Source organism: Diprion similis, chromosome 8, assembly GCF_021155765.1.
Source record: "Diprion similis isolate iyDipSimi1 chromosome 8, iyDipSimi1.1, whole genome shotgun sequence".
In the NCBI taxonomy this organism is placed as follows: domain Eukaryota; kingdom Metazoa; phylum Arthropoda; class Insecta; order Hymenoptera; family Diprionidae; genus Diprion; species Diprion similis.
Window position 1 is genome coordinate 12,634,425 of NC_060112.1, and position 23,424 is coordinate 12,657,848.

At 34.2% G+C, this 23,424-nt stretch overlaps 3 protein-coding genes across 4 annotated transcripts; 2 read left to right on the top strand and 1 right to left on the bottom strand.

Moving 5' to 3' along the window:
- Nucleotides 1–1,404: 1,404 nt before the first annotated feature.
- Nucleotides 1,405–13,794, top strand: LOC124409622 (activating signal cointegrator 1 complex subunit 3). The gene is made up of 28 exons (XM_046887356.1): nucleotides 1,405–1,422; nucleotides 1,843–2,020; nucleotides 2,146–2,237; nucleotides 2,371–2,519; nucleotides 2,779–3,030; nucleotides 3,404–3,647; nucleotides 3,753–4,064; nucleotides 4,246–4,391; nucleotides 4,556–5,062; nucleotides 5,335–5,583; nucleotides 5,754–5,968; nucleotides 6,170–6,275; nucleotides 6,360–6,584; nucleotides 7,173–7,407; nucleotides 7,492–7,628; nucleotides 7,716–7,892; nucleotides 8,105–8,330; nucleotides 8,518–8,771; nucleotides 8,952–9,120; nucleotides 9,259–9,479; nucleotides 9,565–9,963; nucleotides 10,083–10,484; nucleotides 10,577–11,068; nucleotides 11,215–11,405; nucleotides 11,630–11,798; nucleotides 12,052–12,309; nucleotides 12,422–12,770; nucleotides 12,952–13,794. Exons 2-28 carry the CDS (start codon nucleotides 1,893–1,895, stop codon nucleotides 13,056–13,058), a joined length of 6,411 nt encoding a protein of 2,136 aa, XP_046743312.1. The 5' UTR covers nucleotides 1,405–1,422; nucleotides 1,843–1,892; the 3' UTR covers nucleotides 13,059–13,794.
- Nucleotides 13,795–14,991: 1,197 nt separating this feature from the next.
- On the bottom strand, nucleotides 14,992–17,820 carry LOC124409633 (protein MEMO1). The gene is made up of 8 exons (XM_046887376.1): nucleotides 17,665–17,820; nucleotides 17,099–17,180; nucleotides 16,953–17,021; nucleotides 16,648–16,760; nucleotides 16,049–16,160; nucleotides 15,705–15,924; nucleotides 15,410–15,514; nucleotides 14,992–15,179 (listed from the first exon to the last, which is right to left on the bottom strand). The coding sequence occupies exons 1-8, from the start codon at nucleotides 17,714–17,716 to the stop codon at nucleotides 15,042–15,044; spliced, it is 891 nt and encodes a 296-aa protein (XP_046743332.1). The 5' UTR covers nucleotides 17,717–17,820; the 3' UTR covers nucleotides 14,992–15,041.
- Nucleotides 17,821–18,175: 355 nt separating this feature from the next.
- LOC124409627 (exonuclease 1) lies at nucleotides 18,176–23,354 on the top strand. Of its 2 annotated transcripts, none has more exons than XM_046887368.1 (9): nucleotides 18,176–18,566; nucleotides 19,067–19,186; nucleotides 19,398–19,659; nucleotides 19,919–20,134; nucleotides 20,294–20,590; nucleotides 20,759–20,960; nucleotides 21,384–22,279; nucleotides 22,350–22,462; nucleotides 22,693–23,354. In XM_046887368.1, the coding sequence occupies exons 1-9, from the start codon at nucleotides 18,406–18,408 to the stop codon at nucleotides 22,709–22,711; spliced, it is 2,286 nt and encodes a 761-aa protein (XP_046743324.1). In that variant the 5' UTR covers nucleotides 18,176–18,405; the 3' UTR covers nucleotides 22,712–23,354. The 2 variants fall into 2 exon arrangements, with proteins under 2 accessions (XP_046743324.1, XP_046743325.1); XM_046887369.1 differs by lacking the exon at nucleotides 18,176–18,566 and adding an exon at nucleotides 18,782–18,869.
- The last annotated feature ends 70 nt before the right edge of the window (nucleotides 23,355–23,424 follow it).

The window sequence follows — 23,424 nt, forward strand, 5'->3', positions numbered from 1 at the left end:
CAAAATACCGATTTTTGACCAAAAAAATCGGCAAATTTGTTGTAGTAAAATAAATTATAATAATAAAAAATAAAAAAAACTTCACAGGGTTACCTTGGAATTTATGTATAAAGAGTGTACAAAATTTCAGAAGGATCAGTACAGTTGTTTTTGAGTTATGAGGGGCACTGACTTCAATGCGTTGATCATGAAAAAAACGCTTTGAAGATTTAAACACTAGAAAATTAAAAATAAAATATCGATAAACGAGTTTTATTGTCTATACTCACACAAAATCATCGATGCCAGGTCTATAACGAATATAACTTCCTTCCAAAGTATCTAGAGCATCTTTTTGCTCCTACCTACGACGAATTTGGCCTTCTTTACTTTTGATTTTCAGCTTCCTGCTCCGTTCTACTTATTCGCATCGCGTCTGTTGCTCGGGCCCGTTCATGGGAACTTGTTTCAGTACTGATTCAACAGTGGAAAAGAGCTTTAATTGAAAACGCATGCTGCCACATAAGCTGCAATCTCAACGATAGTTGAGGTTCCATTTACAGATTTCAGAGTCCAATCAGTTGTTTCAGATTCTCATTACTGTTTTGAGTAATGCTTCCGACACATCACTCCTGAAGTGCATCTTTTCTCAAATCCTCATAAATAGGTTTGATGGTCTCTAATAAATCATTAGGAAGTGCAGTGTATGTGCATTTGAATGATTTCAAGTCATTTGGTGCAGCAGCTTTTACCGAAGCTATGTATCAAACACGTACAAAGTACACAGACAAATTCTAGTCTTTTCAAAAAAGGTTTGAAGCTTTAAACTGTTACTCAGCATTTCCTCACCAGAACTAAAATTCTGTATAGTAAAATTCATTAAAACTAACGTTGTAAGTATTGAAAATAATTTCATTTTGTTTCATGTTCATCTAACTGGAATATCTCCTAGTAGTAGCGCAGCACATGACAGCAGCCGTCTGACCGGTTTTGTTTCTGATCACTTGAGACAACGTCTAACCGTTGCTGCAAGTTCGAGATTAAAGATTCGAGATAACTTTAATCCTACGCATTGATACAATAGAAATCAGTAGTGCTTCAAAAGGCTCTCGATTTTTTGAATGTAAAAAATTTTTAATCCACATATCACCTCAAATGCTAAGGAGTGAAAAAATAGAGGAAGAAGTATAAGAGGCAGATGCCTGATATATTTTTTGATATGTAACCAGAATCATGAACTTTCTCATTCATGCTTATCAACTACATAATTAGGGGAATCCCAGTAACTGGTACAATCTTCGTTGACTACACACGCAGCCATTAGTGTACACATTGCACAAAATGCCGTAACGCGTCGTGTCAAGTTTCGGCTGACAGCACGTTGACAGTTTGAAAGGTAAATCGAAAATTAGTCACGCATTGTTCAAATCGTTGAAACTTGTCGTGAGTTCGATTTATTTATTATTATGATCACAAGTATTGCGCCAACATTTATCCACTAGCTGTTCTTTCACGTGGCACTTGTTATGCTATATTCCGAATTTAATTATTGAGGGATCACACTGACAGTTTTGTCATTGGTTTTGTGCAGCTGTAGCTTTACTCGGATTCTGATGAGCTTCATTCCCTTTGATTCCCCTCTGAATAATGAACAAAAATCACAGAGCATAATTATAGGTTAACTTAACCAGGTCATTTTTAAACATTCAGGTATCGTGATATCTTTGTAGTATCGGGTATTTTTTGAGGTGAAGAACTTTCTTTAGTCACTCAACAAACACAGTTGATAGTTGCTTTATGCACTGCTATTCATACTCGTGAAAGAAGTGATAAAATAAAATATTTGTTTCAATTAGGTTACAGGTAGTCTTAAACAAATTCCACACACAACCGCAGCTGTAAAATTATCAGAGATGCGAGAACTGCCTCGGCTCACACGTTCACTACGTGCCTTCACGGACTTAGGACGATTAAAGAAGCTCGAAAATGAGAAGAATAATCTTATTGCCAAACGGCTTGAAAGAGCTGCAAAGTCCAGCAAGTAGGGAACCCTTTTCTTGAAACATGTTGTATTTTTTCTATAGTGCTATAGTGCTATAGTATTGTACATGTAACAATTACTCATTTTCAATCCATCATATTCATCAAGTTAATATTTATTTGCAGAGGTCCAACCTGGTCAGAAATTTGCAAATTTGTACACAAAGATGCGGTTCCATATTTGCATCAGATACATCACGAAGCTTCCAGTTTCTGCGGTTGGTATTTGTCAAAAAATGACATGTAGTGTGGTGGTACTTTTCCATGTTTGCAAGTGTCAAAAATTTCTAGCATGAACATTTAATTCATAATTATTTTTGCATAAATTGCAAAATATTTAATTTATTCCAGAGGGACAGACTTCCGAGCTAATGGATGAAGCTGCAATATTTATATTAAAGCTTCTGATTAATGAAAGTAATGTCAGCCAAAAAAATCTTAAGATTTTACGACAAACCTTTGGTTCGATTACACTGGAAAAAGCTAATACAATTATGCAGGTAACAATTACGGCAAATACATTGAGTCCTATCTTTATGGAAAAATATATCAGTAGCTATGTAAGCAAGGGATAATTCAAATTGATGGGCTAATAACATTTTTTTCAACAATATTACTCCGTCCGGTTCTGGGAACAAAATTTACTGTTGTGCTTTATTATCGAATTCAGTCAGGTATATTATTATGATCATTTGAATTTGTCAAATTTCGATGTTCTAACTATTTCTGTAAGTTTCTCAACATCATTATGATTTTCAGTTAATAAAAGCAATCCGAGAGCGAATATCAGAGAGATCGATGGAATACATACTTAATTCGGAAGAAAAAGAGAACGACATACTGGATTTTCCACCACACATGTTTGGTCTTGATATTCCCTTTTTTCCAGCAAAAGTCACTTGGCCCGAAACTGAGAAACTGCAAGATATGTCTGCCAAAAATCCAATTAAAATTACCAGCAAATTCACTATGGCATACAATGCTGATACTATTACATCAAACAAAACTGAGGTTTGTTTGTGCATATGACTGTATTTTACGTTAGTATATCATCATACTTCGTAGATGCACTGTTTTGTGCCTATCGTTAGTAGTTTCTTCAACGTTTATCGATTGAGATTGTAACTTGTTGATTGCTGTTCGGCAAAAGCTATATAAAAAAAAAAAAAAAAAAGAGAAATTGACGGAAAAGACACTATTAGTTGAAAATAATTCATTTGATAAAACATAGCTAGTAGTAAACAGCTGAACAATAAAAAGTCTTCCCTAATTCTCTATTATTTATTGAATCGAAATATTTTTACTTACTCTATATTGAACATTCATTTTCAACCTGATGTGCGACTGGCATGATTTCATATTTAAAAATCCATCTTATTTACAGTTCGAAAAGAGCCGATTCACAAAAGGACTGAAGAAATGTTATGAGAAATACTCAGCAGAAATGATATATGAAGATTTTGGACATATGATAGTGGATAAGTTAAAATGTGGTGGTGATAATCTTCAAACAGAACTCTTTGATCTTCTTGGCTATGAAAATATAGAATTCATTGAATACGTTCTTGAGCATCAGAAAAGTATCGTTGCCTTATTCACTATTCAAAAGACGCAAAAAAGCAATGCACGTAAGTGTTTCAACCTTCTAAATTACCAACATTTAATGACTTACAGTAATTACAAATACAACATTTTACTTTTTTTTTATGCTTTCATGGTTATTCATCATTAAGCTATACCAAGACCGCAAGTAGGATGTCAAGTAATTGTGCAGTCTGAAAAAGAAAAGCAACTGATCAAACAATATCGCAAGGAAGAGAAAAAGCTAAATAAAATTACAAACAAATTGGAAAACGGTGAAGACGATGACGAGGAAACTTTTGATCCTGTTGAGCTACGTCTAAAACGACAAGAAGCATTGATGAGACAAGCCATGCAAGCTCCTATCCTCAATACGACTAAAAGAAACATTTTCCCGTCTGGTATTCAAGCAGAGAGATATCCATTCGTTTTCGATTCGAAGCTTACTACGAGAGCTGCTGCAGGCAAGTTATCTAATGTGACAAATTCCTATAATCCAAGTCTAGTCTTTGCATTGAATAAAGAGAATATTGTAACACACTGTGTATGATTTCCAGTGATTTTTAAACACAGCAATTTATTTTACAGCAAGTTATAAATTGCATTTCCCCCATTGGAATTCATAAATAAGTACTCAACTTACAGGCTTTGTTTCTGGACAAAAGGTCATGCTGCCAGAAAATGTCGAGAGAAAAGATTCTCAGTTATGCGAGGAAGTACATATACCAGTTCCTCCAGCCGCAGTTCTGGACGTTGGCAATAATCCTGTGATGATATCTTCGTTAGATGAGGTAACCTGAAAGACATTAAAGTAATTCCTGGATAAGACATGCCTGCCATTCCGCCATAGTCGATTCAAAAATTGGATGGGATTTGGAAATTGACTGGTTTACATATTTTTTTCCTCTCAAATTGCAGCCATAATAATGATAATTTAACCCAAAATTCCGTCTAGGTCGGTCAAATGGCGTTTCATGGGATAAAATCATTGAATAGAATACAAAGCATAGTCTTTGACGCTGCTTATCATACGAACGAAAATTTGTTGATCTGTGCTCCAACTGGAGCTGGTAAAACCAATGTTGCAATGCTAACCGTGATACATCAGATTAAACTGCATATTGCACAAGGAGTCTTAAAAAGAGATCAATTTAAAATAGTATATATAGCACCTATGAAAGCCTTGGCAGCTGAAATGACATCCAGTTTCAATAAAAGATTGGGATGTTTGGGTGTTTCTGTGCGAGAACTTACCGGTGATATGCAGCTAACAAAAGTGGAGATTCAGCAAACACAGATGATCGTCACTACTCCAGAAAAATGGGACGTTGTTACAAGGAAGGGAACTGGAGATATAGCGCTCACAAGTATAGTTAAGTTACTAATCATTGACGAAGTTCATTTGCTTCATGGAGATCGTGGACCTGTTGTTGAAGCATTGGTTGCCCGAACGCTCAGACAGGTAATTTTTCGAAAAATGAAAAACCCTAATTACTATAATCTAACGAGTATAGGCATTATTGAAAAAGATTCATAACGCAATCAGTTGAATATCCTATAAAACTTAGCAAATACTTCATCCTAATAAATCATATCTTTGGAATGACCGGGGTAAAAAAATATTGATTTGTTTATAATACATATCTGTTTGAATTTACTCTGAATAGCCTTGAAAGAATTTGGTCATTATATGTTTAGTGTATTATTCATACTAATATATTTACCTGCTGCTAGGTCGAATCATCTCAAAGTATGATCAGAATAGTTGGACTATCTGCAACCCTACCCAATTATACAGACGTGGCAAAATTTCTCCGAGTAAACCCACATAAGGGTTTGTTTTACTTTGATCATCGATTTCGACCTGTACCTCTCGGCCAGACTTTTATAGGTGTGAAGGCAGTGAAACCTTTACAGCAAATGGCTGATATGGACCTTGTATGTTACAATCACGTTGTCGATATGGTTCGAAAGGGTCATCAGGTTGGTGAAATAGTATTTTTGGATTTCACATGGAAAAAAACAGATTTTTTTTGCTTTATATTGGTACTATAGAAACAGCATTTGTTAGTTGCAATCTCATAATATTATGATATGAACGAATAGTTAATTGAACTACTAGCAATGACAGTGTTCTTTTCAATTCTGATCAGGTAATGGTGTTTGTACATGCTCGTAATGCTACCATCCGAACAGCAACAGTTCTCAAAGAAATGGCATTACAAAATGGCACGCAAAAATTATTTATGTCAGATGGTAACACCGGACTCGCCCAAAAAGCACTAGCAAAATCCCGAAACAAGCACCTTGGAGAGTTATTTTCCTACGGCTTTTCTGTACATCATGCTGGAATGTTACGTACAGACAGGTAAGCACACCTTGAATTGATCTTCTGTATGATTCAACATTGAATTACATATCACTTAAAAGTAGTCTTAAAAGTTCAACAGGGAATCAAATTTGCGATTATTATATTCATATTTATTGATTTGCCATCCATAAAACACAATTTATGAATCAAGTTAATCACAGAACATAATACTGAGAAAATGCCTTTAATTTTTTTTAGGAATCTGGTCGAAAAATATTTTGCAGATGGTTTGATAAAGGTTCTTGTGTGCACATCGACACTAGCTTGGGGTGTTAATTTACCAGCACATGCCGTTGTTATACGTGTAAGGTCTTGAAAGTAATTAACACCTATAAAGATTCGTTTAATTCATTTCAGGTTGTGTAATAATTAAATGGATTGTTCTCAGGGTACAGAAATATATGATTCAAAACATGGGACATTCATTGACTTGGGCATTTTAGATGTATTGCAAATATTTGGTCGCGCCGGTCGACCACAGTTCGATACATCTGGACATGGCACAATAATCACAACCCATAACAAATTGTCCCATTATCTTTCGTTACTGACCAACCAATTTCCAATTGAAAGTAACTTTATTACTCATTTGGCGGACAATTTAAATGCTGAAGTACGTAGTACACATTTTCCCACCCAATATCCTTTACTAATAATTGGACAAAACTCAAAGAAAATCGAAAAACATTCGAGTATTAATTTTCCTGATGATATCATAAATGCTATTTCTGTCAAAGTTGTTGTTCTGTTGATTTACGTTCCGGGAGTATTACAATTTAAAAGAATTAGATTTTGACTGTATTCAATCCTTCATTTAGGGAGATATTTTAGTACATGTTTCGAGCTACCAAATGCAGTGAAATTTTGATACTAATTGAATTACCGAATTCAGTAATTGTAATATTGAATTGAATTTATGCACGCAAGTGTGGTTTACGAATCTTTTTTACTTGCGATATTAACAAATTAAGAGAATAAGAAAACAAAGTTGTAAACCATACTTTTGATCAATAAGCTATCCTGTGCACCACGAAGACAAGGTTTTTTCACCTTTCATATTTACTATAATCCTTTTCGGCTCATGAACTTGCTCACCCTACGAATTATATTGCAAATTTTTACTCAGGGTAAAAAGACCCACTTTGCCTCCTCAATATGCAATTTACTATTTTCTTATTAACGGAGTTTTATTTTACTATAGATTACACTAGGAACGATATCGAATGTAGAAGAAGCAGTCGAGTGGCTAAGTTACACATATTTGTTTGTTCGAATGAGACTGAACCCTCAAGTATATGGAATCAATTATCAGGATGTTATTGAAGATCCAAACTTGGAACGAAAACGAAAGGAGTTAATTGACACAGCTGCAAAAGCTTTGGATAAAGCTAGAATGATTCGTTACATTGCTCGAACTGGGGATCTCAGTGTAACTGGTACGAAAACTAAGATTTATTACAAGTCACAGTGTTAATTTTGCCATTTATTTTGTTACAATTTTTTATACTTTTTATTTAAAGACCTGGGTAGAACGGCGAGTCATTTTTATATTAAATATGATACTGTCGAAATATTCAACGAACATATGAAGCCCATTATGACCGAAGCTGATGTGCTAGGAATGATATCAAGGTCACAAGAATTTGAGCAGCTCAAAGTAAGTTTTGCAAAATTGGAAGCACAATTTGCTAACTTGTAATTTATTTAGTGGGCCTGCTTTCTATTTTCAACTTACATCTTATAGGTCAGAGATGATGAGATGGACGAATTGGATAATTTAATTACAGACTATTGCGAGGTTTTAGTACAAGGTGGAGCAGAGAATATTCATGGAAAAGTGAATATTTTACTGCAAACATACTTGTCACGAGGTCGTGTCAATTCTTTTTCGTTATTATCGGATCAGTCCTACATCACACAGGTAAGACATTTTCTACAAAAACAGTTTGTATATACTTTCAAGTATAAACGGTATCTTGAACAGATTTTCAAATTGAAAATATGTGCATAATTTTTATAATTTTCAATTGATACCATAAAAAGAACAAAACGATTTGAATATCATTGCATAATTTCATGTTACAGAAGTCTTTACATTTCATATCAGCAGCTAAAAAAGTTTATTATTTCCAGAATGCTGTTCGTATCTGTCGAGCTTTATTTGAGATGGTACTGCGAAAGAACAATGCAATTATGGCAGGACGTTTGCTAGGTATAGCAAAAATGTTGGAATTACAACAGTGGGATCACATGAGTCCCATGCGCCAATTTTGTTGTTTGCCTCAAGATATTATCACAAAAATTGAAGATCGTCATCTTACAATGGAAAAACTCAAAGATATGGATATTAAAGAAATTGGTAAGTTGTCATTGCATGTGTAAAACAATTAAAATATGCAATGATATAGAAATATCTTACCATTGTGAAATATGTAGTATGAATTCATTACATCTATCAATCTCTAATAATAACTCGAATAGAACAAGTATTATTTAACATAATTAAAGTGATATTACTGATTCCATGTATTTTTACATTTTCACAGGAAATATTTTGAGAAACCAAAAGATGGCAAGTTTGATCAAAAAATGTTGCAGTGAATTCCCTTCCCTAGAATTAGAGGCAAGTTTGCAACCAATCACACGAACAGTTCTTCGCATTCGTTTGAAAATTACTCCAGATTTTCGCTGGAATGATAGAGTGCATGGAAAAAGTTCAGAAGCCTTTTGGATTTGGATAGAAGATCCAGACAGTAATTTTATCTATCATCATGAATACTTTTTGGTAACACGGAAAATGGTAAATATTATCGCAGCAGCCATGATGCGAACTTAATTTTTCAACAGCTTATTACATTGCTTGGTATGTGATGGTGGATTTCATTCGATATTCAAGCCATCCTTTATTAATCATATATAATTACACATAGATGTATAGGATTAAATGAGGTTTTCTGATTTAATTCTGATTTCCATGCAGGTTTATGAGAAAGCAGATCAAGATCTTGTGATGACAATTCCACTCTCAGAACCTTTACCAACTCAATACTTTGTGAAGGCTGTTAGCGATCGTTGGTTAGGATGTGAAATGGTACTAGCTTTATCATTTCAAGGTCTGATACTTCCAGAGACACACCCACCACATACTGGTGAGCGGTTACTTTTTTCTTCCTTTGTATTTACGTTGAAGAAGACATAAATTTTCGCCAGTGTTGATGAATTTTGAAACCATTTCTGTGTCACAAATGCTGGTACAATCGATTGATTTGTTTTTTACATGTCAACAGATTTATTAGAACTACAGCCACTGCCAGTAACTGCATTGAAGGATCCAAAGTTTGAAAATTTGTATAAATTTTCACACTTTAATCCAATCCAAACGCAGATTTTTCACTGCCTTTACCATACCGATAATAATGTGCTTCTGGGAGCTCCTACTGGTTCGGGAAAAACAATTGCTGCAGAAATTGCTATGTTTAGGGTATTCAAAGAATACCCGGGTCAAAAAGTATGTCTAATCTTTTCTTCTGCATATTTTTGTTCCCATTGAAGAAGAATTTTGTACCTGTAAATTATTTGAATTTTTATTCTAGGTAGTGTATATAGCTCCACTCAAAGCTTTAGTCAGGGAAAGAATCAACGACTGGAAAGTGAGAATCGAAGAAAAATTAGGAAGAACTGTTGTTGAGTTAACCGGTGATGTTTCTCCAGATGTACGAGCAATAGCTAGTGCAAGCGTGATCGTAACAACACCTGAAAAGTGGGACGGTATTAGTAGAAGTTGGCAGACAAGAAACTATGTGCAAAAAGTAGCACTAATCATAATAGATGAAATCCACCTTCTTGGTGAAGACAGGGGTCCGGTTCTAGAAGTGATTGTCTCTCGAACAAACTTTATCGCCTCTCATACTTCTAAAGCGTTGCGAATTGTTGGCCTTTCTACAGCGTTGGCTAATGCTGTTGATTTGGCCAATTGGCTTGGAATTGAACAGGTGAGCAAACTAAAAAACTGACATGCCTAAATCATGGTAGTCATATTAAGTTCTACACCTCTAGTGCTGCAGCTATATGTAGATCTTCACCGATCTACTCGTAAAATTTTTTTATTCAGATGGGACTTTATAATTTCCGACCATCAGTTCGGCCAGTGCCACTAGAAGTTCACATCAGTGGATTCCCAGGCAAGCACTATTGTCCACGAATGGCGACAATGAATCGTCCAACTTTCCAAGCGATCAGGCAGCATGCTCCCTGCAGCCCTTCTCTTGTCTTTGTATCTTCTCGAAGGCAGACTCGTTTAACAGCACTAGATTTAATTGCTTATCTTGCTGCCGAAAATGATCCAAAACAATGGTTACATATGCTAGATGATGAAATGGACAATATTCTGGTCAACATCAAAGACACAAATTTGAAATTGACCTTAGCTTTTGGAATTGGACTCCATCATGCTGGCCTGCAGGATAGGGATAGAAGAACTGTCGAAGAACTCTTTGTAAATAACAAAATACAGGTGAGTAAAAGGCCTTTTCTGCTCTTAGGTGTATTTCGTTCAGTATGCATGCATCCTCGAGATACTAATTAGCCATCAATTACTTTTCTCAGGTACTAATAACAACTGCGACTTTAGCTTGGGGAGTAAACTTTCCCGCTCACTTGGTTGTAATAAAAGGCACTGAATATTACGATGGAAAATCAAAACGATACGTTGACATGCCAATAACAGATGTTCTACAGATGATGGGTCGAGCTGGTCGACCTCAATTTGATGATTCTGGGGTAGCTGTAGTCCTTGTCCATGACATAAAGAAGAACTTCTACAAAAAATTCTTATACGAGCCATTCCCAGTGGAATCGAGCTTACTAGAAGTATTACCAGATCACATTAATGCCGAGATTGTTGCCGGTACAATAAAGAATAAGCAAGAATTTCTTGACTATTTAACCTGGACGTACTTCTTTAGAAGATTGATGAAGAACCCGAGGTATTATGAGCTCGAGGTGTTAGAACCAGCAGAAGTTAATTTGTATCTTTCTGGGTTGGTTGAGAAGACTCTCAGTGTATTGATAGATTCGTATTGCATTGACTATGATCAGGTAATCATGTGTCCCGTTTTTATCAATAATATGAAGCATTCAAAATGTCTTTCAGTCAATTCGTACATACAACTTTTGGTTTTTCGTTGAAGTACTCTTCTACACATAAGATATTCGCAATATAATATTGTAATAATTGTCCACAGGCTGAACAATGTTTGTCTCCTCTCTCAATGGGCAGGATAGCATCCTTCTATTATCTATCCCATCAAACAATGTTATTGTTTAACAATAATTTAAAAGAAAATCTGACACTAGAACAACTCTTGCGGATCGCATGCGATGCTCATGAATACAATCAATTACCAGTGAGACACAACGAAGACTTACTCAACGAGTAAGTAATGACCCATTTTCAGTTATTCACTGTAACCTATTCTCATTGCAAAGCTAGTCTGGACTACTTTTTTAAAAAGGTTCTTTCTGTTTACTGTCACTCGCCATTTAGCACCATGACTCATTTTGCATTTTGTTATAATCCTGGATTTGGACACTACACTTGTTTCGGTCTCTTTTTGAACCTAATACAGCAATTACATACTATTTTCAAATTGTTTTCAGAGAATTGGCAAAAATGTGCCGTCATGCGGTAGATTCATCAACTTTAGATTCACCACATACTAAAACATTTCTGCTACTGCAAGCACATTTCTCCAGATTGCCTTTACCCTGTGCAGACTATCTGACTGATCTTAAATCTGTTCTTGACCAAGCTATCAGGATATTGCAGGTAATTTTTAGTTTGCTATTTAAATTAAAATAGAAAATAAAAGAACTGCATGCGGCAATTCAAGAATGGAGTATTTTGTAACATAAAATTAAACCACCTATAAACCACTCATAATGCCATATCAAATGAGGATCACATAGTTATAGTTAATATATTGAACTATAACTACAAAAATTTTGAATTTCTTTAATAGTTTCTTGAATAGCTTGTTCAACTTAATTTATGGTAATGAAAATTTTGTCATCTTAACAAGGCGATGATAGATATTGTCGCCGACCGGGGTTGGCTTGGAGCAGCGCTGCGTCTCATGCAAGTGCTTCAAATGATTATTCAAGCAAGATGGATTGATGAGTCTGCGTTGCTAACTTTACCACATCTGGAGAAGGAGCATTTGCGATTATTCTCTACGTTGCCAAAATCTTTGCCCATGTTATGCACTGTCACCTATGGAAATTACAGCCGGCTAGCAAACGCCCTACAAGAAGAATTCGTTGATAATGAAATTCAGCAGGTGATTTATCAATTGCGTTCTTCGTTATTGCCTACTCAAAACTTATTACATTTCATTCAATTTGTGTTTTACCGCATGTCGTAATCTAATACTGATACTATTCTATGTATAGATTCATCAAGTTATAAAGGAAATGCCAGTAATATCCGTAGAATTAACATTACAAGGCTGGTGGGCGGATGGTAGCACAGAGAAAAAAGTATCTCAGCCTGCCCGACCTAATTGCTGGATAGATGTTCACGAAGGCAGTGATTACACACTCATTGTGGGCATGAAAAGAAAGAATCACACTCAAAATCTGAAAGCACATTGCCCCAAGTTTCCAAGAGGAAAAGATGAGGGTTGGTTTTTGATATTTGGAGATGAAACAGAAACAGAGTTATTAGCTCTAAAGAGAGCATCGGGTATTAGAGGACAGCGCAAGTGTAATCAGCTATTCTTCTCCACTCCACCATGCACAGGTGAATATATTAAATCATTGTGCTCGATTTTATTCTCCAACACTTTGAAAATATAGTAGAAGTAATAATTCACTTTTATATTAAAGTGAAAATATTGAGATCAGAATAAACAATATAAGTTGAATTGAAATAATAGTTCGTGAATAGCTTTGACTCTTCCTCATCAAATATATTGTTACAGGTCGCAAAAAACTGACGTTTTATCTGATGTCTGATTGTTACATAGGACTGGATCAACAGTACGACGTATATTTGAATGTCATACCATTGTCCAGTACTGATCAATAGTTTATTACATGTTGGTATATCTAAGGATATGGCTTATCCTTTGCAGTAAAGTGAGTCTGTTTGATATTTGATGATAAGGTAGTAAATCGGAAATGGAAACTAAAATGTTTTGGACATTATTCCAGAGGATACGTATCTAGCCATTTCCTGAGCAAGTGTAAACTTATAATCGGTAAAAAATCCATTAGAAATTTTATGGGAAAATAAGAAAAATTACGAATGCCACAAGCTATTAAACTAGAACATAGTGCCAATCTATGTATTTAACTTTGCAACAGTACATTTTATGTCACTATGTTACAGATCCTAGTTCTTTATGAAGTGTGGGCATTCGTTAATAAATTTTTAGCTGATACACTTAATTCAATTTGAAATTAATATACACAGACAACGATGCTAGTTTTACAAAAAATTCACGGTCTATTGATCACCAGTGTATATTGATGTATAATTTATAATATAATACCCATGAAAAACGTACCAAAAAACGAGTAATTGCAGAGAAAAGGAGAATATGTGAAATATATTTATAAATATTCAGTTGAAGTTATGTAAAATAATATCTGATAATAAAATAATTTTGTTTTAATACTGTGCTCATTGAATTGAAAAATATGTTCCTGAAGGATGCGATGCGAATGATTTGATACAAAATGACTAATTGGAGTAAAGTAAAATTATCTAAATGAAGCTATTAAAACGCCGCCAATTTTGACTTATTGAAAGAATCGATATTCATAATGTAAATTGTATACTTTATGAATCCAATCGAATCACGTGATGTACACTTTCCTAAAGGTCACAACGGAAATTCAAGTAAATTTGGGATTACACTAATGCATCATTTTTTGGTGTAACTTATTCAATTAAGTTTAACACTTTCCTTTCATATATTAGTGTAACAATTCAATGTATTCAAATCTGTAATTAATCAAAATACACATATTTTAACTATTGTAGGTTGTTTATTTAAAAATATCAACAAGATATAAACTTTAAAATATATGGACTTTAATTAGTACAAGGATAATCGCATGAGGTACTGAAAACAAATTGCCCACGCTCATTGTGAACAAAGCATATAAGCTCCCTTGTAGATTATGAATTTGCCAGTGTGAAAAGTGAATAATACATAAGACCTATTACTCAAGATCCGGAACCGAATGTAACACATAGTATTGCACGTCTTTTACCTCTATACTGACTGGTGAATATGTAAGTAGCTTGCTAAATATATCATTAGTAACGTACTTATGAAAAACCTGCTCTAGGACTGGAAAGAGGTTGAGCATGTAACTATTATTGAGACACACAAACGAAAGAATTTTTCGAAAAATTTGAGGAATAGAGTCAGCAACGTAAGTAGTAAGCCAAATTAAGATTTTGCATAATATTAGCAGAAAATCCATTTCTGTAATAAAATTACCGAAATAAATACATATAGAGTAATGATAATATTACCAAAATAGAAAATTCTTACATAGTAATTATCCAGCAAGGTCGCATGTACGCGTATTGTTACACGTGTGTACATAGCCCTTAATTATGAATTAGAAATCAGGCATTAAATTATCTAGTAAGTAAGCTATGTCCACATTTATTTAATTTTAAGGTGCAAAAAAGGAAATGTAAAAAAAAAATTAACATTTCTTTGATATATATCAAGTTGAAAATACTTCAAACTCAAATTCAAAACACATCGGTGAGCCATTTACCTCATTTGCATAGTTTATATTATTGCTATATAAAAAGAATTAGTTTTTTAATCCACAATTTCCACTATATATTCTTGGCTTAAAATGAGAGCAATTACCTTCTGAATTTCAGTCAACTGCATGATAGATAATTATAACATTGAAGTCTGATCTTAGTCTACAATTTGTTCGCCATAATGTTACTGCACATACTGCCATCAATCAGTCGATAATTTGAAAATTTCATATGAGTACCTTGCATTTCGGAAAAACATCAGATAGTATCACATCACTCAAGCAACAACGCAGCACTGGCATAACTAACAGAACTATCACTCATATTATTACATTGACTGCTTTGAGCATATTTGAGGAACTTAAGGTTCATCTTTTGGCCATTAGTATTACTTCTTAGACTGCTGATAGCCTAAAACAAAAAAAGTTTCGATGAAAAAATCGGTAGATGTCCAGTATCTATCTTATGCTGCATGTTAGGATGACACTAAAGTCGATCTTTACAGATGACGTCAAAATTCAAATTCGTTACTATTATCTTAGAAAGAAATTATCGTTAGGACTGAATTGTGCAAGTTTCACTATGAACTCCATCGACATAAGTTTAGAATTTGAATAAGAACAACTGTTCTAACAGTTTACCTGCAAAAGCACTCCAATTGGATGTCTTCCACATATAGTATTTCCATATTTTTTAAGGTAATCGGTAAAAGCAGGTGGATTTAATGTTTCAATTATGTCCATACCCTGTGAATAATGAAATATTTATAATTATATGAATCAGATGATTTATAGTGTTTACATTTAATTTGGCAAGTACTTTATATACAAAATCTATTGCGAAACAAGAAACAACAAAATACAGATCAAAAATTTGTTACTCTTTTGAGTATATTTATGATTCATAAATTGTATGTAAGTCAGTAGAGGTACTTACCATTTTATCGAGATTATGGATGGATCTATGTATGGGTCCACATGAACGATCATAGTAAGTATAACGGAAACGCTGACCCCAATGACAGAAGTCAGATGATATAATAAATAAGCTTTGCGGATCAGCCAAATAAGGGGCAAGTAGATTTCCATAAGCAGCTTCTCTATCTGGGCTTAAGGATCCTACTAAAATTGGAATTATAGTAAAGGAGTCCTTGAAGCTGAAATATAATCGAAGTAATTAATTTAAAAAATTTTTATTAACATTCAAGTATATACCAGTAAATAATGGCATATTTATCCCCTTTGAATAGGATTCAAAATACAAGTATATGAAAAACGTACTCCTCCATAACTTTAGCAATGTAAGGTAAATGCATCTCAATGCTATGCTCATCCTCGTCAGTATTCATATCCATCCATTCAAATTGATTAGTTTCTTCCAGTTCTCTGTAAACTGTGAGACATAATTATTTAAGAGTTAAAAATTAAATACCAGCCTTGCATAATCGCAGTGCACCAGAGAATTTTGATGATTGTACAATACCGCTGCAAAAATGTACTACATCTGTTTACAGTTTTTGCAGCAACAAGTAAAAAAGTACAACTAGTACACGACTCTCTGACAATTGCTTACAATTCAATAAAATCAAAAATATGATGCAAGATTACAGCATAATTTTCTAGTTGTCTACAAATGTTTTTGTACATTGAATAAGCCTATCCTATAGTTGATTTTATTATAATGCATAAATACGGCAATACCTGTCATTGAATAAGAATCTTTGAAGAGATCTTATGGGGAGATAACCATTCAGTACAATATTTTGAGTAAATAAATAAATTTTAGGCTCATTAAAAAATATTCAATTAATAGAAGGTGAAAATTGCTACTATGCATTTGATTATTACACTGTTAGATTCTAAAAAAAAATAATATTCACCTTGTTGATCTATATGTAGATCATACAGAGGTGTTCGATAAACAGATGCAGAGGATAGAGCACACCCTGCCAACCTCACGTGGTGGGACGGCCCTAAAATAAATATCCTGCGGCTGCGCAATAGAAATTTCATTATAATTGAAATTAAGAATTTTCCCTGCTTGTGAAAAAATTATCAGGATATCAGTGTGTCAGAGGATAAAAAACAAAATGTGCAAGAATACATTTCATGCAATGATAAAAAAAATGATCATCTAATTTTCGAAGGTATTATATGGTTTTATATTTCTTTTGCTTATACTTACACAACGACAGGACTGATTTGCCGATAAGCGAATCCAGCGCATGCTCCGCAGTAGGAATAGCCTGCATGACTGTAAATTTTTGATTAAATCTTTTTGTCAAACGCCACACTTGTAGAATGGTTGTAATGATTGTAATTATTACTAACGGGGCTATAATCGCTCTGGCTGGTCCATGGGTCAAATCTGCAGCATTCAACCAGCTGCCCAATTGCTTATTCAGCTCAGTGCCTGCACATAATTAAAACAGATAATTTTGCTTATGGTGTATAATTTTTAGCAAATATATTGATAAAAAATGTAATTTTTCATTGCAACATTGTCAGTCATCTGTAAACCAACTTCACAATATTTCTACTTTTACAGCAAAGCAATAACGCTGTATTTCTTCTTCAGTATTATCACCAATCTGATTGCAATAAACCTTAGCATAACTATTTGTACTGAATAATAAATCAGAAGATAAATGGAGAAATAAGGTGTGGTTAATTTTTTTTGTTAAACGAAGAAAGTGAAAAATTGTGGAAAAAAATGAAGAGTACGAAAAGAAGTACTGAGATAATAAAGTATATTGAGCGGTACGTAATGCATCTTGTAATTGTTCAATGGGTTGATGACCTCAAACAAAGGTTATAAACACAATAGATGATATTTTCAAGGAATTATTTGACCGTTATAGATGATTGAAATTAACGTATATTCGAGGTTTTCTCACCAGAATCCGTGTACCAGCTACCAGCGTGCGACGCCCTTCTTGTCACTGCCATTATTGAATATTGACTGTGATATTCAATATTTTTGTAGAAAACGAAAGTTTGCCACCGAGTATCGTCAACGACCACAGTTTTTCCACTGCTACTGGTGACAGTACGCACTTTTCTTATTTATCCCTGCTTTTCGAGATGTCTGACGTTGTTCGTAATTCTTGTTCATGTTAGGCAACTTAGAACGGTAGGCGGCGAAAATATTTATGAAAGATTACTTCACGGAAAATTGCATTTGTCAGTTCAAATAGGTGCAAAATAGATTTTTATAATATTTTCCATCAGCAATAAGTATTTATTGATTCTTGATTTTTTCGAACGATGAAATCTAATCTTATTTTCGATCGCACCCAAAGAGAATTTAACTTCTTCGGGTTTGTAGTAAACGCAATCGATAATCGCACATTGCGTGACTCCATTTCGCGCCAAAAATCATTAGAAGGGTAAAGTAGTTTCGTGGGTCAGTTACAATCACAGGTTACAACATTGGCCGGTTCTGTCAGCTTTCATGGAATCCGTTTTGCTGCGGCGTGGAATTCTCGCTGTTCTCTTATAAGAAAAACGCGCAGTGACATGTATTTACACTTCCGTGAATAATATCAATCTCCAACTGTGCTTGTATACTCATACGTGTATATAAATCTGGCGAGCCATATATCGTCAACTTTGTTTTTGGCCAACAATTAGACAGAATGGGGATTACTGGTTTACTCCCGTTTTTGGAAAAAGCATCGACGAAGGGCAATATCAGTCAATTTTCCGGAGGGACGGTAGCTATTGACAGTTATTGCTGGCTTCACAAAGGAGCTTTTTCATGTGCCGAAAAATTGGCCCTTGGACAACCGACGGATGCGTAAGATATTCATGGTTGAAAAAATTAACGTACCCATTTTTCTCAGGCTCCTTGCTCAGAATAAAGTTGTATCTAATCTGTGAAATATCCATGTTCAGCTAATAGAATCGAACACAGGCCTATCATGAAGTAAGGTTTGCTTATCGCAGACTCGAAAGTATTGTATATATCATCCTGATACATCGTTAAAACTATTTGAAACCTTGAAGACTATCGAACTAATTTTGAACCAGCAACGCTCGTCCTGTATGCTGTACAAAATGGCTATGGAAAGATGAGATATCCTGCATGCTGAATTTTGCTGTCTCTACTTGTACTTTGAGTAATACTAGAAAAAAATCTGTAGCCAGTTATATTTTACCAAGTTAGCGTCAGTCTCTGAAACATTGTTCCGCATTTGTTTTGAAAACCCTTACCTTCAATAGAATGAATTCATAAACCATTCAAGATTTAACAATCTGGATTAAACAAACATTTAAACTTACTCATTTTTATTCCAGGTATGTTACATATTGTATGAGGTTTGTTAATATGCTGCTTGGCAATAACATTAAACCAATTCTAGTATTTGATGGATGTCATTTGCCTGCAAAAAAAGATACAGAATCTAAGAGAAGAGAGTGAGTATTAATATATAGGCCTATGAGAAACTTGACTTATTTATTAGTACTATTAAATGCAGTTTGAACCTTGTAGACTAAAGACTTATGTTGTTTCGGATATATTAAAAATCAAGTTCAATGAACTATAGGTGAATGATCAATTAAACTTACCAGAAATATTACACCGGTAACTGCGTCAGACATTTCATTTATATGAATATTTTTTTAGACTTAGAGACAAGAACCGTAAAAAAGCTGCTGAATTAATACGACTCGGTCAAGTGGCAGATGGGAAAAATCTACTAAGGCGGTCAATTGACATATCGCATGAAATGGCATCAAATCTCATCAAAGCATGCCATGAACGCAATATTGATTGCATCGTAGCACCATATGAAGCAGATTCTCAGCTAGCATATTTAAACATTTCTGGCATAGCAGATGTTATTATCACAGAGGACAGTGACCTTACATTATTTGGTTGCAAAAAGGTGAATCACAACAGATAAATGTTGACATTTTTCAGAATTTTCATCTGATTACTTTCAACTGAAATCAAGGTTGGCAATTACTTAAAATTGCAAAATTGAAACTCTAATCCTAATAATGGTGCATCACTGCTATTTGTCTTAAAGTCCCACACCAGCCGGTCAAATTGTTATTTTTAATTTTTAGTAGTTAAATATGTTAGGTGGATAACCATATAAACCGCACTAATGTTTTACTAATATAAATTTCTCCACACTGCAGATATTTTTTAAGATGGATGTCACAGGTAACGGTGTACTCGTTGAACAAGACCGTTTTCATTTAGCAATGGGTGTGCGATCCGAGCACTTTAGCATGGATAAATTTCGTTATATGTGTATTCTATCAGGTTGTGATTATTTGCCTTCGCTGCCAGGCATTGGCCTGGCCAAGGCATGCAAGTTTATTAACAAGACTGCTGAAACAGACATGCATAAGGTATACAGCAATTGATCTCAATGTATTCAACATCATCTAAGTCAATATTCAATACTCCTTTTTGTTTTATCAAGCAATAAGTTTGAAATGGGTATTCTTTTTTCTTCAGTGGCATTTGCTGTTTCGTATTGTTTTTTTTCCATGGATTTTTATTTGCAGGCGCTCACAAGGTTGTCCTCATACCTTAACATGAAATCCCTAGATGTTTCCATAGAGTATAGGGATGCATTTCTCCGAGCAGATGTTACATTTAAACACCAATTAGTCTTTTGCCCTGTCCAAAGAAGACAAGTACGCCTTACTCCTCCGCCACCTAATGTCACGCCAGAACAATTGCATTTTGCAGGCAAAGAAATGCCTGATGACTTAGCTTGGCAGTTAGCCATTGGCAATTACGATCCCATGTCTCTAAAGAAGATCCACGATTACGATCCTGACACTTATGCATCTGGAAAGGTGAATGAAAGAACCAAATATATTTGCATTTAATGCACATCATTGGTCTGGTTTTACCCAAATATACTCTCTTAGATAGCTTGACGAAATTCTTGTACAAAATATTACTTTACACTACATAAAGCGTATTTCAGAAACTTGATTTATTATACTTTACATTTCTCGTAGAGTATAACAAGAACCAATTCTTGGAAAGCTGCATCAATAGTAAAACATGATAGCATTTGGAACAAAAATTTTAAAATCGATAAAAAACCAAAAAAAGAAGACAAGCAGACAACATTGTGGCCTGATACATTCGGTAAAGTGACTGTTCTCAAAACGTCCGATATTGCACGACCGTTAACGTCACCTAAGCGCAGTTATGAAGGTATAGAGTTGTTCTTTTTACTCGAAACATTTAATCATATTCTAAAAAATTCGGATATTTCACTTGCTGAATAATTGTTGGAAATTATTGTATATGACACAAAAAAACATTTGCAAAGAGAATGTCATGTATACCAAGTCTATTCACTAGCTTTTTAATATGTGTAACACCAGCCATATAGTAATTCACAATGGGAAAAAATAGTGGCAAAGTAATGCCAAACTATTCACTGACTTCACATTCATAATGTCAGCTTCTCTGTTGTCACCATTAGCAACAAATAATAACACAAGTTATACATTCGTGTTTTGACGTTCGTTCGATACGATAAACTTCAAAGCATTAGCTTTTATCAGATTTATCGCCAAAACTTTGAGAATTTTATTCAGCAAAGCATGAACTAATGAAATAATTTGATTTCAGAAGTTGAAGAGATGGAACAAGAAGAACTGATTAAATTATATACAAGAAATGAATCTGAGAATAACAACAAACGCTCATGTAGTAGCGTTGATGTATCTAAGCTCCAACTAGATACATATGGTTCAGAAGAAAGAGAAAAATCTCCAATATTAGTCAGGAGAGCAAATCCGTTTGCAAAGTCCACCAAGTCTCTGGAGATTTCTCCTAGTCTTTTGGATAAAGGCAAGAACCGTTCTAAATTTAGAAACTTGGCTAGATTTCGGCCGACTGTGGTGGACAATAATGTTTTAACGCAGAGTAAATTTTTTCCACAAACTACTGATTTACCCAAGGAACCAAATTCTAAAAATTGTGCAACAGCTAACGATCACGAAACGGCACAGTGCAATGGCATGTACCAGTCCGCTGACTCTAAGGCATACAAGGCAGAAGCACTGGAATATGACAATCATCTACCTCTTAGAACAGATGAGCAACAATTAGAATGTAAGGAATTAGATATTAAAAATGAAAACAGAATTTGTACTGTTGAAGATGGAATGAAAACGTCTCAGAATCACGCAGTCAAAGAAGAGTCATACATATCTGATTCCACGTACGAAGAAACAGCAACTGAGATACATGGTGCCTTACTTGTAACGACAGATGAATCAACTTCAAGCGTACATTCGTTAGACATAATTTATAATGACAAGGAGAGTATTTTACCTATGAATACGCGAAATTCAGTTATTGCAAATGGTTTACAAGATCTACAGCCAAATTATACCAAGCCCAATTTACTGCAATGGACAAACACCAAAGTAAATAGCTCAACAGCATTGCTGTCCATTGGTGTTTTGAACAGCCAAAGTAGTGGTGGGACTTTGAGGGCCATGCAGGGAGCTGCTAAGATGGTATACTTTAAACCTAATGTGTGCTATTCAAAATTTACTAAATTCTAACAATGAATAAACATACTTTCAGAATCGTCTACCTCGGACCAAAAGTGTAAATAAGAAGTTTCAACCTGTGAAAAGGAAGACTCAAGTAGAACAAGGACAACAATGTCTGCTCAGCTCATTTGGATTTCAAAAAAAGTAAGCTTGCTAATATTTCGCTTCTAATTCAAGTTACCTTTCTTCATACCCTAATAATGCTGCATTTTATTTGTCAGTTTCTAACATCAATGAATTTAAACAAAATTGCAGATTGACCAATTTTTCAATATTGAGCATTCAGTGTATCACCATTTCATTGATTCACTTTCTTTCAAACGCGTATCATATCGAAATTACTGAATAAAATACTTGATGCAATTTTTTTTCAGAACTGGTCTTCAGCATTGAAATTCGGATTTAGCTTTACGTATAGGGTGCATTAAGCAATATGAATTGCTGGTTCAAAAATATATTGTTAAGCACATTGCTGAATAATATAATGAATACAAACAACGAAAAGGAACGGATTGGTTATTTATAATGTTGAAGCACCTGCTAACAAAATATTTTATGTACATTAATTACGTTTTTTATTGAATTAGAATGACTAAATAATTTGTTCAATATTCCTGAGTAAGAGCGACGCATAAGATACTATCACAATTTTGTTACGGATATTAAATGCATACAGCGATATGATATTTAGTTATTCATGCACACATTATTTCAGCAGATAGTATATTATAAATACTTTTTTAAATATGGCCCATTTCGATCTTGTTCTGAGAATAAACTTTCACAAATCCTGCATTTACACTTACAGTACATAAAACTTCAAGTATTCTTTTTTACGTTTTTCAAACCATTGGACAATGGATTTTGAATGTATTGCTAATCTTTGATGGCGAAAAAAAAAATTGCATAACTTAGATGATACGACCAATTCAATGTGATTCATTAATTTATTGTTCCTAGACAATTATACTTACATGTGCATATTTTTTTATAAACAAATACCTGTAATAATGAGAAATAAACATATTTTTGATAATCTGGGATCAACTTTAGCTTTTTGTCACATTTCCAACTGTGAATGTTTGAGGCCACACAGTGAAAAGCTT